At 42.9% G+C, this 22,993-nt stretch overlaps 1 protein-coding gene across 2 annotated transcripts in view; it reads right to left on the bottom strand.

Moving 5' to 3' along the window:
- Positions 1–22,618, bottom strand: part of cdh8 (cadherin 8) — a 93,839-nt gene extending 71,221 nt beyond the window's left edge. Inside the window, exons 1-2 of one of the 2 annotated variants that reach the window (XM_070855432.1) lie at positions 22,584–22,618; positions 12,160–12,685 (exon numbers count right to left, since the gene is read on the bottom strand). In XM_070855432.1, coding sequence (XP_070711533.1) covers positions 12,160–12,417 — 258 coding nt within the window. In that variant the 5' untranslated portion in view covers positions 12,418–12,685; positions 22,584–22,618. Of the gene's footprint in view, positions 1–12,159; positions 12,686–19,192; positions 19,294–22,583 lie in introns of those variants that run through there. The other variant, XM_070855512.1, reaches the window with a different exon arrangement.
- Positions 22,619–22,993: the final 375 nt, after the last annotated feature.

The following is a 22,993-nucleotide window of genomic DNA, read 5'->3' as shown; positions in this document are numbered from 1 at the left end:
AAGCCCAGAGTGCAACCACAGGTGGCGGTGAAGAGGACGAAGTGAGAACAGCCTTGATGAGTGCAAGCCTTCATAACTCATGTCCATTAAACTGATGATTTCTAATTTTATTATTGTCTTTTTATTTTAGCTCCCATTTCATTGAGATGAGTTTGCCATTTTATACAACAATTTCCTGTGTTGTATCATTCTATCAATAAGTAATTACTTGCTTGGCAAATTGCTGTGCAAAATGTTCATCGGAGGGGAGAAGATCCATATCAATCGTTCATTTGCATAATGCAAATGAATCCACGGAGAGGAAAAAACAACTTTGCTGCCATCTCTGACAGTTGGATACCAGCTCTGCTGCTGGAAAAGCACAAGTGCCTTTACTACAGAGCAGCACAAAGGTCTACAGCATTTTGGTGTTAGGAACAGAAAAGTAAACTGAGTCCAAGCCCCAAGCTGATGGAACAATTTTTTGTTGTTTTTGTTTTTTACGGGTACAATTTCACCTGGCGGAAGAAAAATCGCCTCCAATATTTGACAAGTTGAGCAGGGGCTTGTGAGCAGTTGTCCATTTGTTGGAGATCAGGCATTAGCGGGGATGAGCTTCCCGCCACTCCATTAGGCTTTCCCCTGATAGAGTAACACCATTTTAGCCCCCTGTTTACTTAATATGCAGGATCCGGCCCCGTCTATTTGCTTCTAATCAACTGATAAGACGAAAGGCATTTTCTGCAGCCCCTGGAGGATGAAAACCAAACTCCTAATGGTCATTAGTAGCAATTATGTTCCGTAACTGGCACACCCCTCTGCTTTTGCTGTGTTGGCTGCTTCGGTGCATGTGTATCCGATGTGGACGCAGGGGACCCTGAATGTAGTGTTTCATGATGCTTTTTTACTGGCTGGGGCCGACCGTGGCTCCCATTTGATGATGGATAAGTCTAGTTTCCTATCTGATTGCCTGCTGCGAGTGGGACAAGTTGCGCTAACATGAAAACATTGAGTGTGTGTGCTTGAAAGCATGGTTACAGTATGTCAATTGCCGCATGACTCAAAACACCCCTCTTCTCTCCTCCACTCTGAAAGCATCATTAATGTAGTGCTCTGACTTTACTATAATTGCAGCGTTGTCAAAGGCATCTTGAGGACACTACACGAGACTACAGTGTGTCCATCCCGGCGTGCGGCAGCACCTTCCAATTAGCTAACTCAGCTCCTTTGCCACAGGATTCAGGAGACTTGTGATTTTTATGCAAAACCACCAAGATCAAACGGCCTCTGCCCTAATCCCCGGAGTCGAACCTGGGGAGTGTGATCCTTATCGACAAACGCTGAGCCGGTGCAGAGTAGGATCCCATTACATATGCACAGAGACCTTTTTGACATGCATTTTCCCTCCACACCAGTGATGCAACAAAGGCAGGAATCCCGCTCCTGTTTTTGCATTGTAAATGTCGGCACGCATATTGTGTGCAAAAATCCTGCTCAAGACACCTGATCTGAATTCTACCTTGGTCTGAAGTGATATTTATTGAAGTAATACAGAGCACTGAGTTATCTCCTGAGTTAAATCCCTTCATCCTATTTTCATCTATGCGTTGGACTGGATTTGATCCATTTATGAATCCCATAAGATCAGTTTGAAAAAGCCGCTGTGGATTAATAACTGGATGATAAATGGGAAATTTTGGATCCCGACTATTGTTAAGATAAACTAACATAGATATAGATATGACACCACAAACTTGATCCAATGGCTTTGTCAGATGTGTGTGAGCAACAGCATGTACTATGAGTGTTCGTCTACTGTAGGATTCAGCTGTGTAAACAGGTCAACAGAGGAGTCTCTCACACACACTAAAACACACACACTAAAACACACACACACATAGAAGCAGCAGTGACGGGGAGGGCCATTGTCAGAAAACTAATAAAGAGGCAGTGTGTTGCTGCGGTGCGGTAATTACACATCCCAAGATATCAGCACGGTATTTATGAAAACACCGTGCATCAAACAAAGAAGAAAAGGTCATCAAGGCAGATATGACATTAGCATTTTATGTGTGGACAAACTGGTGCACACACATGCACTGACACAAATGTGTGTGTGTGTGTGTGTGTGTGCGCGCACACACAGACAAAACAAAAAGATAATGTCATGTTTTCTTATCTGTCCACTCAATGAGACACATAGACAATGTGTGTTTGTGTTTGCATGTGCATCTGTGTTTATGTGCCCGTGTGTTAGTGCGTGCAGAGGGAGACACTGATAAACATGCCACATCTTGGCAAGTGGTGATTCAAGCGGGCGCCGGTTTCTGTAAACACTGGGAGTGCTGCACAGATTGAGATGGAGGGAAATGAGGACCTGTGTGACTGCTTCCATCCAGATGGAGGCTACAATGGTTTTGGGGTTGGCCCAGGTCATTTCCCCCGATGACAAACCATTCAAAGATCTGTGGAGCCATTAAAATATTGCTGCCTCAACACAGCTGCTCCTCGTCTTCATCAGCTAACAGCAGCAACGCGGTTTCATAGCGCAGATAAAGCACAGAAAGTAACATAAAAGGGCACTGTGCCATTTTGGCAGAGTGTTCCTCTTCTTAGAGGCGAGGAGAGTCATCTCATGAGACTCCAAGGGGGTTTCCCTCCAAGACACAGCTCCTCATTTTTTGTGAAATTTAAAGTATCTTTATGCCTCTTGTTTTCAAAGCTCAGAGCCCAAAGAGAATTTCCTCAAAGTATGATATTGTTGACTATGTTGTATTTTTGGATTTTCAGTTCAATGCATTACACAAATGGCATTCTTAATCACACAAGCGAACAACAAATCAAGCTTTTATTTTAAGTGTCATTCGGCAAATATTTGCAAAATATTTTGCCAAAAACATATCCAAGAAAATGACAATGACAACAGTAACCAATAAACTCAGTGGAGTGGCGCTGCGTACTGTGCTCCCCGTGTCGGCTCCGGTGTCTACCCACCCGGTGTCATGCAGGTTAACTGGTGAACTGGAAATTCTAAATTGCCTGTAGGTGTGAATGTGAGTGTGAATGTGTTGTCTAAATGTGTGTAGCCCTGCAATAGCAGAACAGCCTGTGATGGCGTACCCTGCCTCTTGCCCAGTGCATGCTGGGATAGGTGCCAGCCCCCTGCGACCCTGAGCGGGATGGATAGCTCTTTTTATAACAAACTCATTTCCCCATTAACATATGATTACTGAAATGTTTTATAATATAGTTTAACAGAAAATAGCAGCAGTAGTGAATTAGTCATAGTGAAATTATCTGTAAATAAAACTGTAATTTCCAAAAAGAGGACATTGAAGTTTTATTTACTCTTCTGAAGTGGCTTTTTTTTTGGGGGAGGGGGGGTGGATGCTGGTTCTAACTTACAACATCAGTACTGTAGTTTGATTGGTGCCAATTCACAATCAAGCAGTAAAAGTTAAACAGACAGTTAAGTAGGTAATAAAAGTGCGTATGACATCATAAACAATCAACCTCCACCAACCTACTGCATTTAAACACTTTGATTACTTAACTAATCTAAATGTTCACACTAGTCCAGTCTTTCATCAAACTCATCTGCGATGATGTTACACTAATTGGATGTTCTATTATTCATAATAGCAGAAGTTTTTCTTGGAACCCTGCCTTTCATTAAAACACAATAGAGAAGACCGGGTGTTCGCAAAGATTTGTTAATATTTCATCAGATAGACCATCGGTGCATGTCCAATCCACAAGCACAACAACGGGCAGTTGCGCCTAGGATAAAGGCAATTAGCCAGACTTCCATAACAGGCGTCCTCTACGCCCCTAAAAGCTTTTCACATGTTTCTGACAACGTCTATTCAGTGTCCCTCAACACCTCATTTCGTTGCTAGCGAGGCAGCAGCTGAGAGGGGCGACGTAACGTGCCCCGTCCCTTGTTGTGCACACGACACTGGCAGACAATGCACATGCTCGAGGATTCTTTGAGAACAATTTCAACATCCAGCACACTCGGCCCTGATTCACATTAAGCATTCATGATTCATCTGGATTTTATATTATAACGTTTTGAATTTTTCATGCATGTGCCAACCCCCCCCCCCCCCCCCCCCCCCCAAAGCCCTCTCACCCTCCACATTTCCCACCCCCTTTCTGATCCAACAGAAAAAAAGAAGAATTAATCAAACATTGGAGGAAGGAAGAAAAAAAATCGCATCAAGTGTCACTTTCGCGCACACAGAGAACTATGTTTCCATCATCACCACCTGCTTGTGACATCTAGAGTATTCTTTATTTATTTCTTTTTTCTTTTTTGAAGTCAGTTCATTTATCCGGCTGAAGCTAGATGTATCACATGTTCCTTGGAGACACAAACACAAGGAGGAAGCGTTATTAGAGGGATACAGGTGTCTTCACAGGTGTGAGTAGGGTTGGAGAATAAAGTATGGGGTGTGTGTGTGGGTGCTGCACTTTTACAACCCCCCCCACCCCCACACATACACCCCCCCATCCCCCACTGGCTATTATTTCAGCTATCTTTTTGTTCTTTCTGCAGAAGGAATCATTAAACTGAAATAATTCATTTGTGAGAAAGGTCAAAGCCACAGTCTGTTGGCACCCAGATACCCGAGTCAGGAATGGTTACACGGAGAGAGAGAAGAGAGCACACCATTGATTCTTTGTGTGTGTGTGTGTGTGTTTTTTTTTTTTCTAACTCAGTGATTGAGGTGAGCAGCCCTCTGCCTTTCACTCAGCAGTGATGATAATCATCATCTTTAATACCTGTTAGAGGTGAAGACACCAAGCTTAAAGTAAATGTCACATCCATTGTTTACTGAAGCCGCTTTGTTTGTTATTATGTTACATGAGGAGGGTGAGGAAGGTTGAGAGGAGCTAAGGGAAGGACTAAGGAGGGAAAGTAAGGAGGCGGAGGAAGAGGGTTGAGGACTGTCATCTTTTAAGTGCCAGAAATAGGCACTTACTCCCCACCCCCCCGATCCAAAACTCCCTCCCCATTGTCTCTCTTGCTCCAGCCCACGTGTGCTCCCAGCTAACCGTGAAGCCAAATGCACATCCAGTCGCACAATAACAACATCCATTCTTAACAAGATTACTCCGGCGGTCCCAGTTTGGCTGATGGGACGTGTATGGGAGCAGAGGCGCAGGGATAAGCCGCCTGCAGACGCCTGCAGCATTTCACATATGCTGGGCTCTATCCATAGGAGAGGAGCTGCCTCGGGAGTCGAGCCAAACATCGAGCCCACAAGAGCACACTGGCACGGGGAGCAGGAATCTTTAGCTGCTGCTACTGCTGCTGCTGCTGTGGCTTATGCCCACAACCAGTATGTCAGAGGCAGGGGCCAATTAGCAGGTTTCAGATAATCATAATCTTTTGATTTGAATAATCAGATTTGAATAATTGTAACCTAATTTGCTGCTACCGATGCTTGGCCAGTGCTTTGACTGGAAAACACAGACCAGATTTATAAGTAAGAAGAATGTCCAACATCAGGCTCTCTAATGTTGCCTTAATTAAGTTGTCTATCGCTGACTGTTTAAAATATGATTATGCACAGGCTGATGATTTGTGCAAGGAATCAACAATTGTTTAAATGTCAGCACAAGACAAAGGCCAATATGCTTAAGCCTGCTAAATTGCAAATGCATCTTATGATGCTTTGAGAAAGATATAATCCAAACAAAGCAAAATCCCCTATTTTGATAAGAAACCGGATTAATTTAGCCAAAGCGGCACACGAGCCAAGCGTTTGAGGTGAACTGCTTTAATTCCTATAAATTAGTTAGAGCAAAGTTCAAGGCAGAGTGCCAGATGATTTAGCCTGCTAAGCGCTCCACCTCCGCACAGCCAGCCCAGGCCAAGCCTGGAGAGCCAGGGAGTGTGAGGGAGGCAGGAGCAGATGAGAGAAGAGGAGGAGGAAAGCAGTTAAAAGGGGGCTGGGGTGGGTGGAGAGCTGGACTTAATGAGAGGAGGGGGCCTTTCTGGATTTCTGCAGGACGAGTTTGACAATTTCACCACTGCAGTCCAAGGTGAAATCATAAAGGGGCCATTTGCTATGAATTAGCACTCATGTTGAAGCTCAGGAAAGTGGCCCCCGCATGAGCAACTCACTGTACAACATGGATTTAATCACGCTGAGCCACAGATGTGAGTGATAGCAGCAAGCTTGTTATTTTGCTCAGGGACTCTGAAGCCGTGTGAATGGATGTGCTTTCCTGTTAAATTATAATTGCAGCTGATGCATGTACACAAGAGAGCTTCCGGGGAACGCGGACTAGACGTGTCATGTGCCTCCTTATGATACACTGAACTGAAACATGATTTCAGCTCCCTTATGGAAACACACAGGGAGAAAATACAGCCTGTGACTTAATGTATGGCAGGCGCTGGGTATATGTGAGAGGCGAAAAAGGGGACATTGCGAGCACCTCTCGTTTCCATGTGTGGGTGTGTTTAGAAAGACATAAAGAAGGAAAGAGAATGAGTGACATTTCAAAAAATGACACATGCCAATGGTAGAATTTGAACATACTTCCATGAAATGATCACTGACAGGCTGGTAAAAACAAAATTACTTGGCAATAACACTTAAGATAGAAACAATGACAATACTTTGCCGGAAAAGTGATAATGTCAGTGAGGAGGAGGTCACCTGTAAATCTGAAATGCCGCAGATTTCAGACTGCAATTTCTGCTCAAAAACACATATAGAGCAGTTTAGAGAGAAATATTTCTTTAAAATGGTTGTGCTGACACCCCAGCAAATGTTTGCAAAGATACGCCAGCTATAAAGCTTCATGGATACACTGTATTTACTGTTGTACACATAGCCCTCATGTCTAAATATACTGCATCCAAGCCTGTGTCCGCTCATCTCATTATAGTCCATAACACTCCCGAACGGACTACCGTATGACACACACATGCACATACACATACGCGGCTTGTTAATGGCAGACAGGACGACAACACAAAGCCATAGACAACCTGTCAAGCTCTTCGAGGGCAGCACTAATGTGATCCCACAGCTCTATCAGAGCCACCGCTGGGCCCAGTGTTTTATTACAGACCGGGAGGGACAGACAGAGGGTGAGATTGGAAAGGAAGAGGGAGACTGTGACCATGGCCCATTGATATAATGGCCCTGCCGGCATTAGTGATATACTGTACAGGTGAGCCTCGGGGAAAGAGAGGAGCACGGTAACAGAGCAGGGAATGGAGCTGGAAGCAAAGGACAGAGGGATGTTAGCATGTTTTTTTCTAAATTACACAAGAGGAGGGAATGGAGATCTAAGGGCTGAGAGACAGAGGAGCTGCTGCTAGACTGCAGCTCAATACGGATCTTTGTGGTGCTGCCTGAAGAGAGATTACAGAGCTGTATTCCAGGAGCTGCTGTGGGTGTGAGAAAGCAAATGGAATGAAATGAACTCCAACAAACATTGATGGGCTTTCCTTTCCTGGAATTAATGACAGCTTTTTGATTCAACCTTCTCACTATGGCACTGGAACCTGTGTCTAATTTGGGCTATATTTCAGAATTTATTATGTCTGTGCCAATGCTTATGATTTATGTGTCAAATTGGCCATCAATCACTGGCAATAATTCGGCTAATATTCTCGTTAACTCCCACTCCTCATCCATCAATCAAAGGCAGAGCCACATATCCGCTCAACTGTTGGAGCCGGAGTAAATGCAAATTAAGTCGGGGGATCCCCGGTAATCAGAGGCCACATCAGCGACTCAGTCAAGAACGGGGATCAACCTTTGATCTGTTGTAAACCAGCAACAGTAGGGCCTCCGGCAGGACCGCGGACTCTCAGCTGCATTCAGGACTCAATCTCGCCTTAGCTTTGCCTCGCTGCCTCGTATCACCAAAGCCAAACACTTGGAGAAATTTTAACAATGTCATAGTACCACACCCCACCGGCCCTGGAGGCAAGCTTACTTGGGCTCAAGAGTCACTCTCTCCGTAATCACCCCGTCACAGAGAGAGAGAGAGAGAGAGAGAGAGAGAGAGAAGGGGGCGGAGGTGCAGGACAGACGAGAGGCAATCCAGCCGAGCAGAAGGAGCTCGCATCAGTATTTATAGACTGATGTCCCACATCTTGTACTAGCGGTCCAAAGTGCAGAAAGCAACAAAAGCAACAAAAAGGTCTGCGTTGAATTCGGAGAACTACCTTGTATAAAAATGGTTCAGTCCGAGGGCCGGGGTGGTAAACAGACAAAAAGTAACTCCAATCTTAACTTAAATCATTTTGAGCCGTGAAAATTCACTAAATAAATAAGCACAAACTGGGGACACCTGCTTGTTCCAAGGAACACAGTGAACCAGTGAATCCAAGCTGTGATCTGTTATCAGTTTCACCTGAATGTGCCTCTAAAGGGAAAAACAAGGCGGAAGAATAGAACCGTTTCAGAAAAGTCAGTACTAGAAAGGGGTCTTCAATTTTCGGGGGGGGGGGAACACAGCAAACATCACTTATAATACAGAATATCACCTCTGCTGCTCGCGGAACACCCTGTAGACTTACATTACACCACCAATCTGATACTACTACCGTTGGCCCTTCTTGTTGGGAATTCTGTCAAACAGCTTGTTTGGAAGAATGAAGCTTGTGTTTCTTTCCCCCAGCACACACACACACACACACAAAGAAAAAGCTATTTTTTTCCTTCCTGACATATCCGTTTTCTTTGCTGAATCAATAATCAAAGCCTTTTTTCTTTCTGTATTGCTGTCAGTCCTTGCAATCTTGCAGTTCAGCCTGAATTGATGAATATTAATGGTTGATTATCAATTCTCTTTGTGCAATAACACATACAATGCTGTGGCAGATAAAAGTGTTGGACAATGGGATGAGAGATCAGTCTATTTACTAGATCTACGCTACAATTCAGCAGACTGGAATCCATCATTATCAATCCTCACATGCCATATGCTAAATGATCGCCAGGAAGTAAAGGAGTCTAGAAAAGTTCTTCTGAGGCGGTGAGCTATTACAGCGCTAGCTGCTATCAATCTGCCTCAAACTACAAAGGAAACACATTCCGATTTCTCTTTGGTGCAAACACAGCAATTTGTTCACTGTTTGTCTTTTGTTCTGAGGCAATGTTTTCCCTTTAATAGCCTGATGTAAATGAGTTGCTTCTTTGTATGTTTGAATAATTGAAATAGCTTTGATTGAAGAAGCAAAATGATGGGAAAACATGGCTGACATCGCAGGAAGGTTCGGATGGGCCTCACGCCAAAGGTCTTCAGCAAGATTGCACCAACCTTACAGTATATACTGCAGAACTCATTTCAATTTAAAACGCTGTACTTGTAAATTAAGGTCGTGCAGTGGTCAATCAAGAGTTGCTTCGCCTGAAATGACTGCTGCTGCTTGCCCTCCAGTGGTCTCTGTGAGCGTCTGTACTTATTGAAGTGGTATCTCCTACTCGTCACCAACAATGAGCGAATGTGCATCCCCTAGCTCAGTCCATGTGAGCGATACATTAAAGCCTATCTACCTTCACACTCCATTTGCCTATTTCTATTCCTAATGATGGGTTATTTCTGAACGGTCCCTGGCTCATGATGAGTAATCCTAAAATCCCTTCCAACACCGTGTTCGTTTTAAGCTACAGCCGAGCAACAAGCTTTCACAGCTGTCTCCCCTGCTTCACTTTAACAGGTACTGCATGTCTGCCTCCCCGACACCAACGGGACTGACGGGGGCTGACGAACGCGCCGCTCAGTGAATCACAATGTCAAGAAACGATGCGCTGAAGAAGAACAGCAAAAGGGAAGGGTGCTGTCACGCCTTGTGGCCGTCCTTCTCACTCTTCCACAACTCCCCTTCCCACCCACCCCACCTCCTCCACCTTCCCCTTGCTTTCCTGTATTTATGCTAATAGCCCCTGCTGAGAGAGAGCACCGAGACTGACACGCCGTTAAAAATCGATGGCACAATCTCTCTCCGTCCCTCTCACAAACACTATCTCTCACTTTCCTTGTTGGGCGAGTTGAGGGGAGCCTGGTTCCGGACAAAGATTGGGGATGCACGTATAATTAAACCTCAGAGTGCACCGGCAATACAAAACTATTTGATGGCGAGCATCCAATCTTGGTCTGGACTTCCTTGATAATAGGCCCACAACTACAGACGTAGTCGGCCTCACACGCAGCAGAAGAAATTGTGCAAAATACACAGAGAGCTGTATGACCCATTTGAATCACACCTCCCACTCATTTGATTCATTTTTTAATTAAGCGTGAGAAACACAGAGAAAGGGGAAGAAAATGAGACACAGGGACTAAGAGGGAGAGAGATTTATAGTCTTAAACCAATACAGTGCCATCTTGGTTTAACATAGGACTTATCTTAGCTCTGCCAGGCATACTCATGAACACTTAACCTTGCAGTGAACGCAACCCATCATCATCGCCTCGCAAAAGGCAAGCGGAGTTCTTCCTCACCCAGAGCTCCCCCTCGTACCCCGCACCCAATCCTCGCATGTCCTTCAACAGGAAGACGCTTATACATATGACTAATCTATCCTACAGTCAAGTTTGTTACAAAGCATTAACCGAGGCCTTGAGAGAAAGCCTAAATCACAGCCGGAAACACAACTTGATTTTGTGCCACCAATCCTCTGAAGAACATTTCACACAGCACCAGAGGCACACAGCACGGTAAATCCAAGAGTGTATGTGAGCTTGGAATAATGAATCACCATTCTGTTATCCATGTTTGTCATCAGTAAATACACCCCTTTGCATCTGTGGCTTTCTTTTTTTTTTTTTTTTTTGTGCCTTTTTTGATTTCTAAGAGACATTTTCAGGTTAAATATCTAGAAATCTTTTACAGTTTCCCAGGTGATACGTCAAATCTTTGGTGCTCAATATCTCACAGCTGAGATCTAACCTTTAAATTCCACACTCTCTTATGGTCACTGTGGCCCTGGTGAGTGTTTGTTTGTGTCAGCATTCTGATGAGCAGCCATTGTTGAATCCAGCAGAGGCTGCCTAATTGACTCGCTTGAAAAATTAATGCATCACTTAACAGCATTTTTGTGTTCGTATGGTATTTAGAAAACACAGGTGCAAATCCCGCATGGTGGCAAATGTTTAATTGATGTAGCCATATGACAATGCTGGAGATAGAAGAGCCAAAAAAAAAAACAAAAAGAGGTGAAATGTTTACCAAGACCAAGAGCGACTTATTTTCATGTAAAACTAAAATATGAGCAGAGTTTTTTGCTTTAGTGCTCAAGCCTGAAGGGTTGAAAAAATATTTCAATGCACTACAGTGGCAATATGTGATAAACCAGAAATGAATACCCACCAATTATCAAATATTAGGTATGAAACAGTATTTGCAAAAGCTATTACTGAACAAGATCAAATATTGTGCTTGATGGCCTGCATTCCTGCCCATGCCAAAGTGGCTGGGTGATATTATGGGGGAGGGAAGTGAGCGTGGCTGCCAGGCTGACTCTCCCCAGGTGAGTCCCAGCAATGAGCTGTGAACAAGCTGCTTTGGCCGGGCTGGCCAGCAGCCTTCCCCTCCGCTGAAACCTGCCTAACACTTCCACACAGGCCAGGGAGCAGGTGGCCCGTAGCCGCAGGATTAGCCCGCAGTTCTGTTCATTACAGAGCCGCAATGTAAAAAAGTAACCATGACTAAAATAGCCCTCTCTTATCCGTTTGGATGCACAATTTGTAAATCATGTCTTTACAGGAAGAAACGGGTGTGGGCAACAATGGGGGATTAAAATAAGAAAAAGACACTGGAAAGACATTGTTTCTCATGCTTTTGTATTTTGTATGGAAAATAGTAACTGTGGTGAAAAAGTGCCAAAAAAAAAAAAAAATCATGTGTGACTGCTAAACAGTGTCTCAGATTTCAAGGACATCCAGCACAGCAAAAAATGTTGCCACTATTATTTGATGGGAGTTTAATTATTTCCAAAAGCATTTTGTGATCCGACCCCCCACACCCCCACCGCCTCCCTCTCTCTTGTCCCCATATCTCTGCTTCCCCTTGACAACCAAAACCCTCCCACTGCCCATGGGAAGAAAAAAAAAAATGGAGGGAGCATTCAAATGGCCGAATTAATGTTTCCACACGATAAGCGAGCTTAATATAATGCTGACAATCACAGCACTCACCCTGCCAACTAGAATTGGATCGGGTCCAGAAAATTCCTCCAGCACAAACATTTGATTCCAAACCCATCCTCTCTTGGCACGGCTCAGTAATCTTTGTCCTTCGCCAAGACCGCTCGCCACCACTGCAGACCCACCAGTTTGTGTACTTTTGGACTGGCCTATGATAGGAGTCATAGACACGCAGGGAACGCAAGTAATCCACACCAGCAGCAAGGGCATCCACAGATCCATGAGCATCTCCTCGGACCGCTTTGGCATCCTGTCGAGTATTTTGTTCGCTTGCTTGTTTGTTTGTTTGTTTTACGAGACTCTTCTTTCTTGGTCTCTACTTCTAATTCCTCTCTTCAGATTAACAGCTCCGTCTCAGATAATAAGAAAAGGTTACTTGTGTCCTTTTTGAACGGCAGAGCTTGCATTCATGGTGTGATAAAGGTCACTTGCATGGCTTGGCATGCCTCCATAGCAGTTGGTAAGGGGGTGAGGCGCTCAGCACAGCATCCATTTGGCGTTATTCCGAGGGGGAGACCTATAAGGGAGCAATCACAGTTTGTTAGTTGTCTTTTAGTCTTGGGAGGAGTTGTCAGGAGGTGGGGAAGAAAGAGGGATGTGGGAATAAGTAAGTAGACTCAAATAAACATGTAAACAAATCAGACAAGACAGCCAGAATGGGAGACCGAGGAAACATCAGTTTCTAAGAGAAGCAAAAAGATTAAAAAAAAAAAGGGTTCAGGAAAGAAAGGAAATTCTCATTTCGGTAGAATAAGTCACAATGTCACTTCATCATAACAAATGATCTATGAAGCAGCCATGACCCTTTATTCCAATCTTGTTTTCGTATTATAATGCTACAATTGTACAAGGAATGGGTATGTCTGTACTCTGAGGCTATTCAGCCCACAACATCAGATTGTCTTGCTTTAATCTGTTGTTCAGGGGATTATCCTGAAAAGATTTTCAGCAATTACATGTTCCTTATGATTAATGTTTTGATGATACATTTTGGGTGAAATATTGTTATGGACCGCAATCAAATTCCTTAAACATTCGTGCATGCATGCATGTAATAGTGTCAGCTTTAGATGGAGAGGATGACTGCAGGTGAGCTCTACAATGTCAACAGCGCTGCAGCTCACAGATGTCACAGTAATCCAGATGAGATAATTGTGAAGATGTTTAGAGAAATGTTTGCTCGTGGATTCAAAATGTGTAAATGTGTGTGTACGTCGGAACTGCTGCTTTCTGATAAGCATGGACGCAAAGTTTTTTTTTTTTTTTTTTTTTTTTGCAAGAGAAGAAAGGTTGTAATCAAATAAGTAGATTAAAAATACAGAAGAGCGATGCATCTGTAAAAGGGTAGAAAGGATGCCGCCTAATGTAAATTTTGCCCTTTAATCAAAAACAGTTTTAGCCTCAACATCCATTTAACCGGCTCAGTCGTTTCAGTGTACAACACGCCGATGTGCATTGTTCACCAGAATGCAAAACCAGGGGGAAAAAGGCACACACACAAAGGGCTGGCTTTGGGTTGTCCTTAGCTAAAACTGATGCATGTGGACATGCTATCACAGCACCGAATGGCTGGCTCTCAGCACAGTGTCAGCGTTAGTTCTGGTAACTTTTACTCCACACAGCCTGCCACTGTGGTTCCAGCTATGCAGCTCCAAGGACAATAAGCTGTAACGAATTCCAACTGAAGCACAGCTGCAATATCATGAAGTGTGGAGTGATCCGAGTTACTGTGACATTCTCCAACTAACCCAGAGACTGAAAGACCAGGTTAATCTAAAGAGGAGAGGGGAGGGAGGGGGGGACGTGGGGAGAAAGGGGAAGTGGAGAATGTAAACCTATTGAAATACAAAATTGTTGACCATATCAAATGTAACCATAAATAACTGACAAGAAATAGTGTTTCCCGTTTCCTAGTGCACTTGAAGTCACTGTGGTGTGTGACTAAGCAGGCGGTTTCAGCACCACGGGGGGAGGACAGCTCCGCGCCTGAGAGCAGCCGGTCCAGGCAGCTCAGGCGAAAACCGAGAGCCGGCAGCGGAGGAGCTGTCCATGGTTGTCCAAACACATTTCCACTCAATTCCTAGTTCCCGATTTAAAAAAAAAAAAAAAAGACACAAAACCAGGAATTAACCCACAAAGTTTGAGCCTTTTACGCGTCTGCGATTGTCTGCAGCACATAGCCTTCCCCGATCACCCACATTCGCCCTCTCTCTGAAGTTTTACCCTTTGAGGAGACGCTGTTTCCAATCAGTCCTCCTGCGTGCATCGGCTGTGGCACTAGAGCGCACAAGCAGTCCAGTTTACCCAAAATGAGCCACAGACAGGCGGCGTGTTCGCGACTCATACCGCGGCAGATGTAAGTGACATGTGAATAAAGAATGCAGCCTAAGTTGCAGACCTTCCTGTGGACTTGTTGTGTCGCCACCTCGCTCCTCTAAATGTGCCGGGGAGAAAAAAAAAATAAAAAATGCACCGTATCCCCGCGATGGAGAGACAGGCTGTTAAAGTCACGTTAAATCGCTCCACCAAAAGCGCCAGTGGAAATCAGAAATACCTGTTTGGTTTATCTAGCAATGTGGCGGGCTATACTTACTCGTGAGACTTGCATCCTTTTCTGCTGCTGCATCATTTCATTTTTTTTTTTTCCCCCATTCTCTCCTTAAAAATACGCAAAAGAAAGTCCAATGCGTTTCATTCGAGGCGGTGGGAAAATGAGCAAAACGCGGAGAGGCGAGAGGCTAGAAATCCTTCCTGCAGTTTGTCAAGGCGGAGTGACAGTGTTGGGGCTGTAGTCAAGAGCTCCGACAGGCTTGCTGGCCGACTGGAAAAGTGAGGAGGAGATGGAGGAGAGATGCGCGGTGGCGAAGAGAGCCTCCCCTCCGCGGCGCTCATTGGGTTGATGAGGAGCCGGGTCAACAGGCGCACAAATGAATGCATGTCGCTCTGCCCAGGCTCGGACGCGCAAAGGTTATCGTCTCAAATTGCCGGCTGTAGCTGTAGATATCACTTAGGTGTGTGCAGGTAAAATTCTCTCATTACTGTATCCCCCCCCCGCCCCCGCCCCCCCTCTATATTCTAACTCTTCTCTTTGTTGGGGCGACGGCGCATGAGTTGGCCTTCGCTTCTCTCGGTTATTAGTGAAATGAAATAGGCCAGGCGACCAGTGAAACGAAACCGAGGCTGCTCATTTACACTGTCATTTGATAGGGTTAAGCAACGAACAGATGGACACACGCACTGTAGCCCCTTTGGCACGAGAAAAAGTGAGACTATTCTAGTCATGAAGGCTTTTTTTTTTTATTATTCTTGGCACGTGGATGGACATGGGAAATATTTCTGTGCATGAGAAAAAAAAAAAAAAAAATAAAATAAATAAATAAAACTAAAAACTAAAGCCCAGACTATTAAAACACGAGGAGCAGGGAGGGTGTTACACAGGTCTTATTAAGACGGTTAGTGAAAAGGTCATGCTCATCATTGCATAGCTGCATGTGAGTGTGTGAGTGCGGTGGAGTGCATGAGTGACAGCAGAGGGGGCACATGCTGCTGTCCTTGGAGAGAGCCCTCTAGTGTTTGTCCGGCTACTTGGCAGCAGCCGGGCAGGCCTTGGGGGAGCAGATTTTATTAGCACAGCAGGAGAGGATGGTCAGTATACTGTCTGACACACATGGCTTTTTTTTTTTTTTTTTTTTCCAGCTGTAAAAAATCTCTTTACGAAGCTCATTTCGGCCCGCAGAGTATTAAACACTGGCCCAGCATCCCTTTCTTCCAACAATAACATTACATTCCCCACCACTTCCGCTCACTGCTGCAGTGCACGCATGCATATTCAGTGACGATAAGTCTTACTGGAGGAGTGAAAGAGCTTGTCTGTGGGCACAGCATGTTATTGTACCTCAGCACCTCCACACAACAGAGCTGGTCCTCGTAGGCTTTGCCTGGTGGAGGCCTTTTGACCCGAGTGCCAGAGATCCCAATTAGCAAAGACATCAAGTCTACCATTATTTATTTCTGTACCATTTAATTTTCCTCCCACTCATGCTTTGATGTTGCAGCTGCGTTTCAGATGGGAATTCTCCAATCATCTTTTTTAAAAGCTCCTGCTGCATAATACATTAGACTGTAAATGTTGAGCCATGTTTCTCTTGCTCGATATGAATGAAAATTTCATTGACGGACACTCGGTTCAGATTGGATGTGTGTGAACAGACTTAAATTTGGAAAAAGGAGGGCTCGGAGGGGCTGTTCATTTAAAATCACTGTAAATGTTTAAGCAAATAAACAGCCAACTAGCACATGGCAGTAACTGAACTTGTTGGCATGGTGTAATTATTTTTTAGATGCAGTCTACTCTCTCTCTCTTTCTCTCACTCTGTCACTGCCTAACACAACACAATAAAACTATCAAACCTCAAAGCACAAACCCTAATTCATGCGTAATACAACAGTGTGTACTGCTTTTCATGGCTTGTTTTTCAAAAAGCTGGAGTAGAAGCTCCATTGACATCAGTTGAATGTGAAACTAACCAATCATTCAAAATCTCCCTTTGTAAGTGGAGCTTGGAGCAAATGAGAAGGTTCCAGCTTTAAATTAGTGATTAATTCCACTGACATGGCCCCTGCCAGTGATCAAAATATCAGATGGCTTTGAAAAAGGCAAGGTAAGTGAAGGGGAAATGGTCTTTAGAACCCAAGCATCCTCAATCGATCATTAGTTACTGCTTTGTCAGTGGTATTAATCACAGCTGTTGCAGCGAGCGCCACAGACTTCTACATCTGAAACTCTGCACAACAAGGGGGGGCTGTCCCCACCACAGGGACTTTCAGGGATTTTCTTGTATGTTATTAGTTCAATGTCCAATAATTCAAAGCATGAACTTGCATGCTCTTATGGAGATCCACACCAGGGTATTCTCACTTGCAAGTGTATGAGCCTGTTAAAGCAGTTGTAAATGTCATCAAGGACCCCCCACCCCCCCCAACCACCACCACCACCGCCGCCACATCCTAATTTGGCCAAGTTTCTGACTCAATACCTATCAGTCATTTTGATGAGCAGCGTACCTTGAAGCATCCAGCCTAAGATTGAGGTAACCGGCAGCTCTAAACTATTCTTTTAACTTGATGCTCCTTCTTTGCTTTGATTTACTTTTCCTCTATTGCTGTAATTGCCAGACTGGAAGGGCCCCCTCCCCAACCGCTTCTGGCAACCTGTGTAATTTGGATTGAAGTCAAAATCCTATTCGTTATTTTCAAGGCGATACAAAATTTGGTTCCACCATATATCAGTGCGAAGCTGATCCGATGCGCAGTAGCCCCACTTGATCAAGAAATGTATTCAAATTTTTGACATTTACTTGTAACTGTGAAGCACTCTGTAACCCTTGTTTTAAAAAGATCTTTATGAAATAGGGCTTATTATCATCATTGATTAATCAGCTAGTGATTTTCTCAATTATTCAATCACTCGTTTTGTCTAACAGTTGTCAGAAAATTAAAAAAAATACTAATTATTTCCCAGAGACCGAGGTGACATATTCAAGTGCCTCGTTTTTGTCCGACCAGCAGTCTGAAGCCCAAAGATATTCAGTTTCCAACAATATAAAACAGAAAACAAACTAACACCAGAAAAAGTGTGTTATTTTTTCCAGAAAAATAAAACACAGTTTCATCAATCAGGTATTCTAATCTTTCCCTAATCTTAATAGAGTCGTTTTAGTTTTTTTTAAACTTAACCCAACCTTGGGCCACAGAGAAAGCACATCAGAGGACGCTCATATCAACCTGTTTTGTGACAAATGGTTAGTTACGGGAGATGAAGGACACATTTTGTACATGCTGGAGATCTTTTTGGTGCAGTTACTGAGGCTTTAGCACACAAAGATTAGGCACATTCGGAGAGGAACTGTGTAATATCTCTCACTCATCTGGAACCATTTTATCCTTAAAAACAAATCTCACACTGCAGCTTTAAAGGAGGAGGAGGGACCGTTGGGACCAGTGGTCTTTCACTTCCTCCTCCCAGGATTTCCCAGGTGATCGAGTGATTAAACTGCCGTAGTTTCCCCCTGGTTACAAACGTGCCTCACTAATGTTTGAGCTATATCAGTGAGTTACGACACAGTTCAGGTGTTTGGCTGGAGTGGGGATTGGAGGTGGGGGGAGAAGCTCTGTGTCCAAAATGACCAAATTATTTCTCCTCTTCACCTTGTCCCCCTGTCTTGGCTGGTAAAATAATCAAAATGAGTAGTAGTCAGTAAAAGTGCTCAACTCAAAAGGCATGTGGCTGGTCGACATGAAAGGCCTGGAAATGCTCATTGTTCTTCATTGTCAAGCGTTACCCTCGCTATTGACAGTATAATATTAACAGCCCAATTTGAGTACCCAGGCTGGTTTCTTCCATTTGGCTCCTTCAAAACCACCGTGGCTGATTTCAGGGAAGGTTTTTAAAATCCATTTCTGAGCTACTGTGAATTGTTTAAAATGTCAAAATATGCAAATCACTCCTGACCTCTTTTGAATCATAAAACGCAGCATAAAATCAAACTTATATTTGAGTTGAGTTGAGTTTGAGCAAAATATGAAAAAAATATCCCTCCTGCTTAAACACTTGAATATTGCTGTTCAGCCTGAATGAAAAGTGCACAACCAAGTCTCCCACACTTGAAGTCGCTGAGACATTTTGGGTGATGTCTGTGTTTGAGCAGGCCAAGATATAAGTACAGCATGTGGCACATTAGCATTCCTAAAAGTCACACTTTAATTGGTTGCAGATTAAAGTTAATTGATTTAGCTGATAGTTTTAAAGCTCCTGAAGATAATTAAGTGCAGTGTTGAGAATTCTGATATGTTGACATTTTGAGAATGAACAACCTGTAACGTGTGGGTACAACATAACGTTAACTAACATCTTAATCATGCAAATTGAAAAACACGGCAGATTTAATTATCACCGGTCGAATCATTGGTCCTCATTAATTACATTGGGCTTATTTATTCACATTCACATATCTATTCCACTTACTTCCCAATTATGCAGGACAGTCCTCAGACCCCCGCTGATATAACAAACAGTAATTCCATTCCTTCTTCATTAGGGTATGCATGTAATAAGACGCTGAGGGGATGGAGGGACAAATGAGCATCCAAGGTTGAAGAGCTGCAACAGCAAGAATTCAGAGCATCAGAAATGATCATTAGACTTTCTTAATATACATATATTTGAATACACTGAGTCTACCTTAGAGGTAATGAAATGTGTGACGATGAGTGACTCACATTACAGCTCAGCCCACCCACGGACATGAGAAAAGGAAGTTTATTTGCTGTTACAAAATTGCAAGCTGACTCAAGTTGTTCACATTCTGACAAAACGTGAACTTATCACAGCAAGGTTGATCAGCAGATGTTGAATTAGACTATCTCAAGCTTTAATTAAGTGAACTAATTAATGAACAGTATTTAAATCGTATTTGTTTGGTTTTTTTTTTAGATGAGAACAGAAAACATCTGCTGCGAACCAGAGATTTTATCAAATCTGCATATGTTTGGGGATCAGAATTGAAATGGAATTTTACTTTCTTCTTTCTTTCTTTTTATCAGGCTAAAATATTCTCAATAACAAATATCTCTATGCTTAACGCCCTAAAGTATTCAAACTATGACAACATTTAGCTAATGCGGGCATCGAGTTTCTTATTTGCAGCGAAGACAACGCTACAGGAATACGTTTATGAATCGTTGAGATGTTTCAGTCTGCAGCAACCAGCCATCCCCAGAGCTGCTGCTGTTAATGTTGTTAATGGACGAGATGTGTTTATACTGGTTGCAACAGTCTCACTTTCAAAGTTTATGTGCACTTGTTAGAAGCAGATATGTCAAATATGGCAAAATAGCACACTTTAAAGTACAGTCATGACACCAAGAGAGTTACACACGGTGATGGACACAGTTTTGCAAAGAGCTCTACTTTGTTTCCGGTTGTCTTTTTATCATCATTGGACAAAAGCCTGTTCTTCTTATATGCTTAACCCAAAGCATGATTTCCCAGACGGTGCGTACAATTGCCCACAAAAGTAATAGCGATAGTGTTCATTCAGCTATATAAGTTAGCTACTCATGATTTCAGGTTCTGAAGCAGATATCCAGACGGCGCCTGTGTGTTGAAACGGACAAGCCAATTTGTACACATTGATTTGATTAAGGGAGAGTTTGTTTCATTAGAGAGAGTTTTTTAAGGCAGTTCTTTATGGAAACTCACAGTGAAGAGAAAGTTACATCAGAACTTTAAATTACCCAGCTCTCTTTATTAACATTAGGCTTTCTCTCCATCTCCGTCAGCCTGTCTGACAGTTGTGATGCTTTATGAGCGCGGGGACACAATAGCAAAACTGAATGTGGCAAAAAGGAAGCAATTCGACATTAATCTAGTCTAATGTGAGAGGGAGGTTATAGATGAAGACAAGTGCTAGCAGAAGAGTTCTATGATTAGATGAAGACAGACATCAATAGACATTGATGGTTGTAATGAATAGACAGAGTGCTGCTGTAATGACACTTTACCTTTAATAGTGCTCATTAAGAAGACTAGCCACTTGGTTAACGAGGATGAGAGATGAGCTCTGCCATTTGTCGTCAGGCCATAGACACAGGAAGAGTCTTATGAATTTCCTTGCTGATAAGGCCTAAAAAATTATAGAAGCCGGAAGGCTCTTATAGTCCAGCGTAAACCCGGAGCAGGTCCACACCAGACTGGGGCTCACGCTCAAAGAAGGGGGGCTACATTTGAAAACAGATGAAAATGTGCTTCACTATTTTACAATTATTTCTGCTATTTTAAATGTAGAAATGGTCATTAAAATCTTTTTGGGGGGTTTGTTTTGTTTCATTTATGGTGGAGTAAAGGATAACCTGACTGTCAGATGCAGAAATTAGAAAAGTCAATGTGAGCTCAATGAGAAGCCGCAGCACGAGGGATAAGACTGTAAGAACTAACGTTGCACAATTTCAGTAAGGTGACTGAATATTGATGATGCCTTTGGAAGTTTTGGTTGCATGCAGTGAATGTACACTAACAGTTGAATTGCTTTTGCACAAGACACATAACCCCAAGTACTCCGTCAGTGACGGGGTAAGTTATTTTTTAGCAGAATTCAGACTTCAGAAAAGCTGAAATACCTTTGATGTGGAGACAGAACAGATACATGTGCAATGAGACACTTACAGCAACATATAGTAGGATTCAATTAAATCTTTCCCTATGATACTTTGAATCGCTATGAATCATCACATTCAGTTATACAGTCACACACTATCAAGATGCTTCCTTGATCACTATAATGCTGCTGCGCAATGATTACGATCCAAGCAGCAAAACTAAAAACTTCAATGAGGATTCCACCTGACAAGACAAAACATTTTGTTTAACCACAGATACTGTCTCCAATCAAAAATGTCCAGTGTGTGAAGCTTATGTATCATTCAGAACCCATTAAAAGTTTAACTCAGATGTACATTTCAGTCTTCCTCAAATAAAAGTGTAAAGGAAAGTGAAAAGGCCAAAACACAAAATAAAATAAATAAATAAAGTTTTTTTTGTACTTTTTGAATAGCATAATAGCAAAGTCACATAGGAACAAGCAACACATCCCTCTCAGTCCTTCACTCACAGCAAGCACTACAAAACTGTACCATAGCAAAATTATGAACACACCTGTGTGTGTGTGTGTGAGACAAGTGTCTATAATCATGACTTTTATGAGTGGCCAAAAAACAGTTATTGCAGGGTTCAATGAGAAATGATTAATAATGACTATGATTTATGATTTGAGTTATTTCAGACATTTGAGAATTTGACTATATAAGCCTATATGAGTTGACTAGAGCTGAAAGCTCATGTAACTGTGTCACTGTACATATATACCCCATATAATCTGTGTAAAGATGTTTTGATTCATCCATCTATACATCTCTTGTGGATACTTGGCAGTACACCCTGCTTTTGAAGATTGACTTGAAATGGCCAGCAGCTTGGCAACTATGGGACTACCTAATTCTTTTTTTCTTGCACCAAGACAAGATCTCAAAGGGATTTCCAGTTTCTAATTAATAATTGGTATATGTGGCTGACGCTGTGTGAGATTATTTGAAGTCATTAGAAAACACCCCCTTCCACTGAGTCTAGGAGAGAAAGAAGGCGACCAGCAATCCTGCAGGGATTGCACAGCCGCACCAAAAGTGTTTTGTTCAGGAAATTTAATTGCGGCATCTACAAACTTGTTCCTGTGAGTATTACAAAATAATGACTCTGTTCTAACATGAAATTAAAAGATTTTTTTTCTTCTCCAGGCTGGAATAATCTTAATGGAAAAATATTAACGCTAACACCCTAAGTCCTGTTGTTCTCAGTGACTTACTTCATTGTTTGATGATAAATTGCCACTTGTCCCGCCTCTCAATCAAATTCCCTCTATGTTTGGTTTTCCATATCTTGTAGCTTTCACAGTCCAAAAAGGCTTCTCCCTTGGTACTGCATACAAAAAGTTTCCTTTGTTCTCTGCAAAATTAACCAAAACAGACAGCCAAGTGTGAAGTACTGTTTGATGACAAACACTGAGAAATACTGTGAAATAGCCTACTGTATCATGACAAATTAGCAGACGACACAATTTGCAACAGCGTTTAGATCATGTCTAACAAATACGCATAAAAATAAGATGTAGAGGCAGAAAAAAGGGACGTGGATATCAAAGACAACGTGTCGAGAGTAGTAATAGGAAGGAAAGGTACTTCAGGACAGGAGCGTATGGAAAGGGCTGGAGGAGAA

The sequence above is a fragment of the Pempheris klunzingeri genome, chromosome 1 (assembly GCF_042242105.1).
Source record: "Pempheris klunzingeri isolate RE-2024b chromosome 1, fPemKlu1.hap1, whole genome shotgun sequence".
Taxonomy (NCBI): Eukaryota; Metazoa; Chordata; class Actinopteri; order Acropomatiformes; family Pempheridae; genus Pempheris; species Pempheris klunzingeri.
Note: the sequence above shows the minus strand (reverse complement) of the source record. Positions and strands in the feature narration are given on the sequence as shown.